We start from the raw sequence: 12769 nt of genomic DNA, 5'->3' as shown, positions 1-12769 counted from the left end.
GCCTTGTTCCTGACTTTATTTTGCCCTTCTGCTATCAGTGATGTGCTGAGGGTGAGACGAGTGATGCCAGTGTGCCGTGTGCTTGGGCTGGGAGCCCCGGGCTTGCTGTGCTGTCACAGATGTCCCGCGGATGGACAGTGCAGTGCCAGCGCTGCGCTGGCAGCCTGTGGCAGCCCTGGCACTGCTCAGGCATTGTTGCCCGGGGAGCCTGGTGCGGCACCCACCCGCACAACCTTCCGCAGGGCCGCCCGAACCTCCCGGTTGCGCAGGCTGTAGATGAGGGGGTTGAGCATGGGGGTGACGATGCAGAACAACACGGAGACCAGGATGTTGGCTGCCGGCGGGTAGCCCGAGCTGGGCCGGTTGTAGTTCAGATTGGCAGTCACAAAGTACAGCGTGACCACCAGCAGGTGTGCGGAGCAAGTGGAGAAGGCCTTGCGCCGGCTAGTGGCCAGTGGCATCCCGAGGACGGTGGCCAGGATGCAAAGGTAGGAGATCACGACAATCAGGAAGGGGCTGAGTCCCACAAAGATGCTGGAGACGTGGAGGGCCAGCTCGTTGGGGCGGGTGTTGCTGCAGGTGGCCGCCAGCAGCGGCGGCACGTCGCAGAAGACGTGCTGGAGCCGGGCAGCCCCGCGGAAGGAGAGCCGGGCCGCCAGGAGGGTGTGCACAGCCGAGTCCAGCAGCCCCCAGAGCCAGCAGCCGGCTGCAGCCGCGGCGCAGGAGCTGCGGCCCAGGGCCTGGGCGTAGTGCAGCGGCCGGCACACGGCGGCGTAGCGGTCGTAGGCCATGAGGGCCAGCAGCGCGCACTCGGCCCCCGCGCACCACATCAGGAAGAACATCTGGGCCAGGCACCCGCCGTAGGAGATGGTGGCCTGTGGGCGCAGAGCGTTTGCCAGGATCTTGGGCACCGTCACCGAGGAGTAGCAAAGGTCTAGGCAGGACAGGTGGCTGAGGAAGAAGTACATGGGGCTGTGGAGATGGGGATCCAGGGACACGAGGGAGAGTATCGCCGAGTTGCCCAGCAGCGTGGCCAGGTAAACGGCCAGGAAAAGAGCAAAGAGGAAGGGCCGGCCGTGGAGAAAGCTCAGGAGCACAAACTCCGTCACCTGGGTCTGGTTCATACCTGCCGTGGGGCAAGCTGGGCCAGTCTTTGGGCAGAAGTGAGCGCTGAGGAGCAGGGGGGAACTTTGAGCCAGGGGACCGGAGCACAGCCCCCCGTGAGGCAAGGGGGTCACTAGTGGCGTGGCTCTGATCTCATCTCCGCAGTGGCTGAAAGTTTCCCGAGTTCAGATTTCACAGACACTGGAATTGTGGAGTCCAAAGAGCTGCCATCCAGTGTTGGGTACCTGAGTGCAGAAGAAGCACTCAGAAAAATCCAAGAGCAGGGAGCAGCCACCCACACGTCTCGGAGTTCTTTGCCTACCCAGCCCCTAGTCCTGATGACTGTTGCAAGCATGTCTCTCCCCCTCCTGCATATATTTATGGTGGGTAAATATTTCCCTGTCCCTGGACAGGTGACAGTATTCCCTACATGCTACATCCACCAAGCTTGCTCTTCCCTAGCCCTGGGCTGGGGATACAGCGTCACCCTGCACAAGCTAAAAAATAGTTTTTTCTTTATCCTGTTTCCTGCTCTGTAATAACCATATCTCACAAAGCAGGGAGTCCAGTTACAAAGGTACAGGTTCCAACAAAGAGCAACTCATCACATAGGGTTTTTTGAGCCACAGGAAAATTTAAACCATTGGAGATTTCCTGGCCTGGAACTCTCAACCTTTTTTCCATCATTCTGTTTCAATTTTCACCCTAACACAAGGGTTTTGCTCAGTGTCACATGGAGCTGTCATCACCATGTCCAAGAGATGGAGGAGGCACGAGGAAGCATTTACAGTTCAGAACTTCAGGCAAGGGCTGATGGAGGTGGCATGTGCTGGGCATTTGCAGCCAAGGCTGCTGCTGCCCACCCTGCCCATGTCATGGACTCCATGGGTGGGGTCGAGGTACTTCAGTTGGCAAATACAGTGGGCAAAGACCCAAAAAAGAAGAAAGAAAGAAAAAATAAAGCATACCTCTTGATAAAAGTACTCTCAGCAACAGAAGTCAATTGTCATGCATGTTCAGGAGACTAAACAATCTGATTAAGTTTCAGGTTGGTTCCCTTGCTTTAGACCCATTAATCTGGCTTTAATTTCCCTGCCCAAAGCCTGTATCTGTGCATCAGTCATGCATTTATAACATTAAGTGCTGGAGAATTCACTGCTTCTAAGTGGGAGTTTGTTTCTTATAGCTGCTTACCACAGGAAACTGCCTAAACACTGTTAAAATTGTGCCCTTTTTCCCGTTGGAATTGCTCCAGTGTCAGTTCTGTTTCATTTGTAACTTTCAGGTCCTCCAGCTGAAGACCATTCTGTACTGAGAGTATTTTCTCCCTGTGCACTGGGAGCAATACCAGGGTTTGCTAAGCAGAGGCAGAATTAAGTTTTAATTAATTTCTCTTTCACTTGCTAGTTTTTCAACATTAAAAGAAAACAACTTTGAGAGGAAAATGTTCAGTCAGAAGATGAGATTTTCCTTGCCTGGCATAGTGACATCCTAGCTTGTCACTCCATCCAGGATGTGCCAGGCTGGGAAACCTCTGCATGGGCAAGCTCTCAAGTAGTTACACAGATCAACATAGTCTTTAACTACTTATTCTGCACACTTTAGGGTTTCTTAAATCACTAATTCTGCACATATTGGACGGGGACACAAGGACTGTATCATACAGTGGTCTGGAAATCTCAGACCGTTGCTCTTCCTCCAGCTCCAGCCTGAGCCAAGAACATTTTGATGAAGGAAGCGCCAGCCTGCCTGTCCCAGTGCTGCTGGGCGAGGGTCCTGGGGTGAAGCTGGGGGAGCCCATGGTGCAGCTCCCCGGGAACTGCCTCCTGCCTCCCTGCTGCGGTGCCACACGGCGTGAACGTGGACCTGTGTTCACTGGAAATTCAGGCTGTGTGAGCTGTCACAGCACTCAGGCAGCTGTTTTGTGAGGACATGGGTACCCAGCTGTGTGGGGTGAGAGGGGAATGCTCTGTCCAGGACCTGCCTGGATGTTACTCCTACTGTTCATCAGGCAGGAGACTGCTGATGACAGGTGGACCTGGCACTGCCAAAGGTGGGGACTGCCTGTTGCATAGGAGGAATAGGGGAGTTCATGGACCAGAATGATAAAAATATGAATAAATTCAATAGTAGGAGGTTGGGCACCTGGTTAGTCACCTGTTCATGCTCCAAGCTGGGGCTCAACACCTGGAAAAAGAGCAGGTGAGCAAGAGGGATGTGAGCCCATCACAGCAGGAAATGAACCTTGAGTCCTGCAGGGGCCATGGGTGCACAGCTGTGACCCTGTGTGTCACAGAATGCAGGGAATGGTAATGTCACTGCAGGAGGGGCAGCAAGGGCTGGAGGGCTCAGCTGGTCCTCATGCTGACAAATCCAGGCTGGATCGGACATGGAACTCCAGGGCTGTGGACAAGTTACCGGAATGTGCAGAGGAATGACCCTGACTTTCACCCTGGTCTGGAGCAATACAGCAGTCAGCAAACACAGCCACACTTCAGAGACGCCAGATTTAATCCATTTGTCTTCCGACATCCTGTGCACCTAGGAATAGGAAGATATGGGAGAAGAATCTCCCTGTCCCCCTTGGATGGCACAGGAATGAGCCTGGAAAGGGCCTCCACCTTGCTCGACCCTTTTCCTCCCTCTCTCACTTGCACTGAAAGTGATTTCTCATGGTACCTACAGACTGAGCAGGTGTTATCAGGTAGCAGAGCAGACACACACATCTCTTCCCGGGCAGACAAGGCTAGAAAGGATGGATGGGGAGCAGAGAGGGAACACAGACACCACCAGTGCCAGTCAGGTTCCTGTCCTTCCCTCAGGAGATGGCAGGGACCCTTGTGACAGTGACATATGAGCCAGCCAGAGACCCAGCTCTGCTCGTGCAGGAGCACGTATGTGCTCTGTACCCACACAGGGAAGTTGCTCCTGCAGGAGGATGTGGTTCTCCTCACCAAGACACTGCGTCTGTACTCAGGTGAGCAGAGCAGGTAGCCTGGGACATTCAGCCCTGGGAGGTGGGGTTCCTGAGCCTTGGGGCACAGCCAAGGCTCTGTGTGAGGGAACGGCTGAACTGAGGGAGCAAATAACAACACGGGATTCATTTCTCTTGGAAAGGGCTGCGTTCCTCTATTGGAGGTGGCAGCAGCAGCCACAGCCTGCCCAGACCCCCGGGAGCCCTGGGGGCAGCACCAGGTTCCCCCCCAGCAGTGCATGACAGGACCTGGTGAAGCCCTGCCCTCTCACCCCTCCTCACCTCCACAGCCAAGAGCAGAGACTGGATGGCACCTAGTCCTTAGTAAGCTGTCCCCAGCTGCTGTGTGGTTTGTCTTACCTGCATGACGAGAAGCCCATGAGTCCTCAGTGCTGTAAGTGCAGCAGAAGCTTTTAACCCTGCAGGGGCCCTGGGGAGAGGCTTTCACAGGTGGCTCCTGTTCAGTGACAGGAGCGAGGAGCAGCACCCAGCAGCCTCCACCACTGGGATCTGAGCCCATGGGACCAAGCCCTTCTGACACAGGACCCACATTGACTTTCTGCCTTGCTCTGGGCTGTGACAGATGCAGACCAGTGCTGGATTCTGCTCCAGCCTTGCAGCTCTTAGGCACCTCATCTGCAGCACCTGGGCATGGGAGGAGGCTGCTGAGGGGCTGGGAGCTGCAGTTCCTGGGCCCCAAATCCCTACAGCCCCATTTTACCTATTGCAGGGCTGTGAGGTGCCTGCACCTGCCATTGTCAGCAGAGAGGAGCAGTGATGGGGCCTGGCCTTTGACCAAACTGGCAGCACCACAGCTGTAGGGTCACAGCATGAGGTGCCTGACCAACTGTGTGGCACCTACACTCCCTGTGCTCTCACCACCTATGCTGACCATGCCCACTCAGCCCAGTGCACAGCTCTGTGGAGGAGATGATGTGGTCCAGAAGCCTGGGAGAGGACTTGGGCAGGTGAATCTGAGCCCTGGCAGTGACACTGGCTGGACACAGAAGGCACCAAGCAGTGCCCAGCATGTTTGAAAGGCTCAGCAGTGAAATGGCTCTGGCTCAAGCTGGGTCAACACGGTCTGCTGGAGCTATTCCTGATAGAAGGAATAAATTTAGCTGGAGTCACCATGTACTGCCACATAGAAATGTAAAGTGGGAACCCCAGGAAACGAGGACTGCCACGGGGAGGGAATCTGGAGGTCGAGACAGCACCGTGATGTTTCTGCAGCAGGGAAGCAGTATTGCTTCACTGCGGTGTCCTTGCAGCTTCAGTTCTTGATGACAGGGCAGCAGGAGATGGTCCAAGCATAAGTTCTGGATCTGGAATGTCGGGAGATGAGAGGCTGAACAGTAACACCTTCTGAGAAGTAGGGAAAGTGTAGGCTACAACCCTAGATGGGGATGAACACCCTGTGTGGAAATCCAGCGCAGATACCAAGGGAGTGGCGGCCTCATTGAGGGGAAATGCAGGTCAGAGGGTGTCTGGGGCTGAAAAAGATAAGCAGCAAGTGGCAAAAAAGAGCAGCTGTGACTGTGGCCCTGTGTGTGTGTGTGTAGCTGTAAATCTGTGTCTGTGTGTACGTGGAACAGTGACTCTGGGCTCTGCCTTTTTCGAGCAGCTCTCAGGCAGGGCAGCTGAGCTGGCAGGGCAGAGGGGCCACGATAATGGGAATCTTTCACTCATTTGCTTTGAGTTTACAAAATTACACCTTTTTCTTGTGGTAATGGTGAGCATTTCCTTGGTTCACACAGAAACTTGATGCCGTGGCATTCCAATACAATCTGGCCACTCTCCCAAAGTTTTAGGGAAGGCACATGCTGACAGCACTTGGAGAAACCACCTCCCACTTTGATATTTGAAAAGGGACTTTTCTGAGACCATCAGCACTTGGCACAAATATTAAAATATACTGAAATCTCCCTGGATGCCAGAAACTTCACTTCTGGTAGTCCAAGTCTTCAGAACAGCCTTTAGGATAAAAAAAAAAAATAAAAAATCACAGTTTGTGTCCCCCTCTGGTTTCCTAATGGATATCAAACCTGTCCAGTGGTGTCCAGCAGTAAATCAAATCTCCATGAACTTGTGAAAAGTTGGGTTTTAAACCAAATACCTCAAATTGGGGGTGCAGCCTTCAGGATTGGGCCCAGGTCCTATAAATACTTGTCACTTCTGAAAATCAGACTCTAAACTTACCTTGTCCAAGCATGTGTTTCACCTCCCAAAACCAAGTGCACTGTTGTAACACCAAGAGTTACACTTCTGGGAGTGAGTAACACTTCTCCCAGTCCTGTTTCCCTGGTTGTTTTGAGGGATGCACCTTCCTACTCAAGGATTCTTTCTCCAGCAGAAACCACCATCACTTGTATCACAGCTCCTTGCAGCAGCACTGCCAGCTGGTCCTGATCTCCACATGGGCACAAATGCTTCCTTTGAGGATGGGGACAAGAAAATGGTAGATTTTGTCTGGATTTTGCCTGCTGCCCCTCCTCCTCCCTCCACGTCCCACTGTGATGAGTGTGGCACTGGTTTTGGGATAACTTCCCTATAGGTATTGGCAAACAAACAGCTACTTGGTGTCCCCAAAGCCATTTGTCCTGTGGGCAGAATCCACCCAGCACTTCCAGCCCCTGCTCTCAGCATGGGGCCCCAGCCCTTGCCTTTTTGGGGGGTCTTCACTGACCTCTCCTGAGATTGTTGGTGTGGTTTTTTTCAGGGAGCACTGGATGCAAGACCTGTCATTTGCCTTTGTTGAATTTTACCAGTTCCTTCTGGCTCCATTTCCCAGTCTGCCCGTGTCCTTCTGGACCTGGAGGACTGGTCCCATTGACTTGTGTCACCCACAACCCTGACAGGAGAGCACTCTATTAGCTTTTTCCTACAACTGATGAGGATGTTCCACAGGACACATGCTGAGATACTGGTGACACTCCACTTGTCCCTGCCCTCTAGGTAGAGTGTGACCTGTTCACACTTTCCTCTGAACCTGGTGGCCCGGGCAGGTGCCTTCCTTGCCAGGAAAGGCAGCAGGTGCTGCCTTCCCTGACATTGCTGCTGGTGTGACATGTGGCCACTGAGTGCCCTCCTCGCCCTCACCCCTGCTCTCCGTGCTGCTGCCCAGGCAGCCTCTGGGCACAGGATCCCTGCAGCCACACCTGGCTCAGGAGCTCAGTGAGTTGATAAGAGCCATGATTCTCCCTGAGGCTGCAACAGTTTCATGCTCAGATTTTTTCCCTCAGTGGTTTTGGCTGCCTCAGATGCAGTTCTGAGGGCACTAAAACTGTTCTGTCCTGCAAGTGGCACCCAGACAGCAGTTCCAACAGATTTCATACAACCTAGAGCTTGTGCTCTTGTGTTCTCCTTTTCTTCTCAGGTTGGGCTTCCCCATCCCTGGCAGTGTCCAAGACCAGGCTGAATGGGGCCTAAAGTGACCTGGGCTAATGGAAGGTGTCCCTGCTGGTGGCAAGGGGTGGAACTGGATGAACTTTAAGGTCCCTTCCAACTCAAATCAGTCTGAGAATCCATGATTCTAGCACCAGTTTTTAAAACTCTCCATGGGCACTCTTCTGCAGGATTTTCTCATAAGTCCCACTGTTGTTGGAGCAAGGAAAAAGGGGCCCTGACCATGGTCTGCAGTTTCCTCATGTTTTGGGGGAGAGATGATAGGTCCAGACCCTCCTCACAACTGCATAGTGAGCAGAGAGGCAGCTGGGACAAGCTGGAACACAGAACATCCTCTCTGGATCTCAGAGAAAAACTCCTTGGGCACTGGATAAAGACCTCAGAGGCTCTAGACTCTGACCTTGGAGATTCTCAGCACTCACCTGGCCACAGATAGCACACTCACAGCCTAAGCCACCTCTGCTACCAGGGCCTGCCCAAAGCATGGCTTGGACCAGCAGCCCCTGCTTAGCAGCACAAGTCTGATGCTGGAATGAAACTCTCATCACCTTTTCCAAGAATAGTATTTCAGGGGTTTCTCCCAGTGATTTCCTCAGGAGAAGGACTTCCTTCAGGATTTTTCAAATTATTTTTAGCTAAATTGTCAGGGCCACCTGTTACTGGAACCAGGCAAGGAGAAAGCTAAATTCGGCATTTCCACTTTGACCTGTCCAAGACAGGACAACAGCCTCATGCTAAATCTTGTGGGAGAGGTCAGAAGTTCCTGCCAGAGTCCTCTCCCAACACTTTACAAGGAGATTTTTGTCTGAAGAAAATTGTACCGTTTCAAGCTTTTATCCAGTGTCATTTACACTTGTGTTTAAGAAGACTGGGCAAGAAGGGTTGCAGTTTTATGGTCTAACCATAAACCAGCCAAAGCCGACTGGATTTACATGTGTTTGTAGTGTGCTGATGTTTGCAGACACTCAAGCACTGCACTCACAAAACATGAAGTGAGTGGCCTCTTACCCCAGGGCATCACCCCAACACATATCCAACACAGAGAGACCAGATGATTGGGGATACAAACATCATAAAGTCACCTCAGGACACCCTTGCCCAGCACGGTCTGGGGAAGGCCAACACCTGCAGCAGCCTGGAAAAGGAAAATGTGGTCCCAGCACCAGCCCTGGGGCCACTGGCTCTTCCTGGGCAGCTTGTGCTCAGAAAGCACCAAGGAAAGTGTCTCCTGTCACCACTGAGCAGAAGTTTTGCCTTGTGGTTGCTCATGGTCCTTCCTGGGCAGTTGTCTCCTGCTGCCTGTCTCCTTCTTCCCATAGCTCTGTCCCCAGCTGCACCAAGCCAGCTCTGAAGTTTCTCATTCAGCTGTGGGCACCAACTCTGCCCCTGAGGCCAATTAGTGCACTTCCACTAGGAGGCTGAAGTTGGGGAGAGAAGTCCCTGTGTTCCCAGTTTGCCCACTTGGTCCCATTCCCGACAGAGTCCTGTCTGTGGGGAGCAGGTCACAGGAGCTCCAGTGCCAATTACAAAAGCCCAGAGCACTTCACCTGCTCACCTGGCATGTTTATGAACCTGTAAACAAGGCCCACAGTGGGCTGTTAAAAGTTCTGGGCTGGTAAAAGTTCAAGGCGGCCACTTTATTTACATCTGCTGGAATCAGTCGTATCCTAGAGGCACCTGGAGCGAGAAGGCCCAAATCGGCAGAGACCTACCACCTTTGAAATGTCTGTGGACAGGACACACACGTGAAACTGTTGAAGCAAAATAAAATGAGAAAACAGTAAGTAATTGGCCAGTGCTTTGACAGGCTCTGAGAAATATTTTGGTAACAGGAAGCATTTTGAAAACATCTGGTTTTGCAACAAAAAATACAATGTTGAGATTCCAGGCCTGTTTGCAGTCCAGGTTGTACCTACTGCCCAAATTCTTGCTCTGCTCCAGCCACACCAGCTATATCCCACAGTAGGTAGGAGCAGTTATTACACTAGTGCATACCTCATACATAACTTGCGTCATTCTGGTGCCTCTTGGTGCTATGCTGAGTCACCCCTGGTTTGTAACTTTCAAAGGTTTAATTTAACACAATATATCTCGTTTTTCTCTCGTTGCTGCCCCTTTCCCATCCCTCATCTGTGGATACAGACCAAGCTGAAACCAGAGGCCTGGGCCTTGCCTCAGGCTTATTCTTCTCTCCCACAAAGATTTTCAGTTGCTTCTTTTGACCTCCAAACTTTGTATTGCAAAATAACAAAGTCCATTATCTGAATGCTGGTTCAGCTTATTTTTGTGATGCACGATGCTGCCACAACCTCACATCTGTAGTTTTTATGTTGTTCTCCTTCTGTCCAATGCCTGAAGTTCTGCTGCCTGTTGTCTCTGTGCAGGGAGCTGGTATCCAAGGAAATACTGAACCATGGCTGCTGCTTCATGCAGGACCTGTTCCAGGATTGCACAGACCCTCCAACAGTGCTGTTGCCATAACTCATCCCTCCCATTGCTTCCAGAACTCTCCTTGCACTCAGGGAAGGGATGGATTTCTAAAGAGTTTCCACAGAACACCTGTTCTCTGGAAAGAATCAACCCAGCCCCACGTTAAATTTAAATATTCAGGTCCAGCAGCAGCAGCTTCACACAACTTATGCCTTTTAATTTTCCCTGGGTGTTCTGGGAGATACAGAACTGTGTTTTGTTTATCTGGAGCATTTTGGAAGGTAGGGGAGCATTAATGAGGAAATCTGGCTAAAAATGACTCAATAGTCATGTGTGAATAGAGTGGCCAATCAAGTCCCAGACATGTTGATAACTGGGATCAGGATCTGACAGGGAGATGAAAACGGGTTCTTCCTGGAGTCTGCCAGGGCTTTGGATACTGTATCACTCAGATGTGGCTGTCTGGACGCAGGTGAGGAGGAGCCAATGTGGATGGCTGTCTATGTAGACAGGAGTATGGAATGTCACAGGGTTTTCCTGGTCTGTGTCACCACATCAAACTCAAAGTTACATCTGGTCAGAGTCCGGATCCAGCTCATGTTTGGCCTGTCTGGGACATGAGGAGGGGAGCATTCATTTTCTGTACTAGGGAGAAAACCATCCCTACCTGTTTTTTTCCTGCAGTTTGGTGTTTCTCTCACTCCTTGTTCCTCCTACTTTGTACAGCAGCTCTGTAGGAAAACTGTGGACAACAGGGTTGTGACCCCCAAATCTGAGATGACTGCTAATTCCTTGGTACTTTTAGTGTGGGGATGGATTTGATCTCTCTGGCACAGCCTTCTCTGAACACCATCACTTCTGTTTGCCTGGAATTTGATTCTGTGGCTGCTTTCCCAGACTCCGTGTCTCTTCCATGTGAAAATCCACAGCCTGATACAGGATCAAATCCACAAAATCTTTGGCCACCTGTAACACCCTTGTCTCTAGGTCTGTACAGTGAGATGCAGCTTTAGCAGAAACAAGTGCAGTCAGCACGGAAGAGGTAAATTTGTCTTTATTTCCATTGTACCCATTTTTCCTCATCTCCAGACCTGGGAAAAGCAGGATACAGGCCGTTGGGAAAAGGGCAGATCAGCTGCAGAGAGGGAAATACTGAACAGCAATGGAGCACCCCCAGGTGGGGCTGGTACAAACTACAGCCCTGCTGGAGGAAGGAGAGGCCTGACCTGCTGCCCAGGTGCCCACGTGGGCCCTGTGCAGCCCCTGCCACTGCAGCAACACCCAGGCTCCACACCTGTGGCCCAGGAGCACAGAAAGGATCTCTGAAGGGTATTGAACCCAAAGGCCTGCCTTGGCAAAGGGGCTCCTCACCCTATTTTATCACCCTTGGAGTATAAAAATAATAAAATAGGGGGTTTTATGTCTCAGTGAAATTGCCAGTATTTCAGTTTGTTTCCATTGCCTTCTGTTCATTCCTGGGACACCTGAGGTTCCCTTCACTGCTCGCACCTGGGATTTCTACCCATTGATAAAGCCCACTGAGCTCCTAAGTCTGAGCAGCCCCAGCCCTCAGGCTCTCCTTACCTGTCAGGTAAGATGTCCCAATCAATCCACGCTGGACTCCAGTTCTGACCAGGCTGTCTTGCACTGGGGAGCCTGGAACTGGTGCCAGTGCTGCACATGTGGCCTGTGTTACCTGTGTTACCTGTGCCCCAGGGAGGGGATGGGGTCTCCCTCACCTGTGGGCAAGTGCTCTGGCTCCCGGCCCTGAGGACGCTCTCAGACCAGGGAAGTGCATTGCTGACTCAGGGTTGACTTATGGCCCATCAGGACCTCCAGGTACTTCTCTGGTCTCCCACGTGAGTGTTGGCAAATGGAAGCATCCCTGCCCAGGTGCAGGACGTGGTGTTTTCCTCCACAAAGCACGAAATTCCCATTGGCCCATTTGTCCCTGAAGGGACAGCCCAGGGAGGGACCATGGCAGAGCAGGTTCACACCTGAGGGACTGAAGCCTATGGGTGAGTAAACACCATGAGTGCCATGAGTGAGTAAACAAGAAGGAAAGAGGAAGAAACACCAAGTAGAAAAGCAAAGCCCAACCCCAACTCCTTGTGCTGTGCCACCTCCCCCTGGGACTGGGAAAGACTGGGCAGAACCTGCAGGGAACAAAGGGACAAAAGATGCTGGACTGAACCTGGGAAAGCAGAGGAAAGGCGTTTCCCCAGATGTTTCTTTAATCATTGCCTTGGGGTTTCCTCAGTACGTTAATCAGTAACTAGAAGTTTGTGTTACAGCAGTTAATCAAGTGAAATTCATCAAGCTGAGAGGGTTCTGCCTGTGGTGGCAGGGACCGAGGCCAGGCCTGGGCTGGGATCAGCACTGATTTCTCTCTGAAGCCTTTCCTTCCCTTTGTCCCAGGCCAAGCCGTGTCATCCCCTCCAGTGCTGACACAAACCTGCTCAATTCTTCCAGGAGCAGATGAAGTTTAGACCCAAAACTCACAGTCCCTGTGAAACGCCCTGGCCCAGCTCCACACCTGAATGTCTCTGCAGGTGCCTGGGCTGTGGCTGGTGCCCCAGGCAGTGCTTTTGCAGCAGCACCCGGGGCAGAACCTGCTGCAGGAACACAGCTGTGACCAGCCCCATGCAGAGACTCCCATTCCCCTGTGCACCCACCCCATGGGTGGGCCAGGGACCTGCAGCTTCCAAGACAAAAGGGCATGTCAAACTGCCCTTCACAACTGTACTGAGGTGCCACATTGTCTTGGTTGGAGACAAACTGGGAGACTGATTTATTGCTGTAACACACACCTATCAGCATGGAGTAGCTTGGGCTGGGAGAGACCATAAAGCTCAT

At 52.2% G+C, this 12769-nt stretch overlaps 1 protein-coding gene across 1 annotated transcript; it reads right to left on the bottom strand.

Annotated features, from left to right (window-relative positions):
* Window positions 1-3: 3 nt before the first annotated feature.
* LOC136361212 (olfactory receptor 5V1-like) lies at window positions 4-1296 on the bottom strand. The gene has a single exon (XM_066318969.1). It carries the CDS (start codon window positions 1122-1124, stop codon window positions 186-188), a length of 939 nt encoding a protein of 312 aa, XP_066175066.1. The 5' UTR covers window positions 1125-1296; the 3' UTR covers window positions 4-185.
* Between the last annotated feature and the right edge of the window lie 11473 nt (window positions 1297-12769).

The sequence above is a fragment of the Sylvia atricapilla genome, chromosome 5 (genome assembly GCF_009819655.1).
Source record: "Sylvia atricapilla isolate bSylAtr1 chromosome 5, bSylAtr1.pri, whole genome shotgun sequence".
NCBI classification, from domain to species: Eukaryota; Metazoa; Chordata; class Aves; order Passeriformes; family Sylviidae; genus Sylvia; species Sylvia atricapilla.
The sequence above is the reverse complement of the archived record's forward strand: the minus strand, read 5'-3'. Positions and strand labels throughout refer to the sequence as shown.

Coding starts and splice junctions, on each gene's coding strand:
- LOC136361212 (XM_066318969.1), bottom strand. CDS start 1,124: ATGAACCAGACCCAGGTGACGGAGTTTGTGCTCCTGAGCTTTCTCCAC.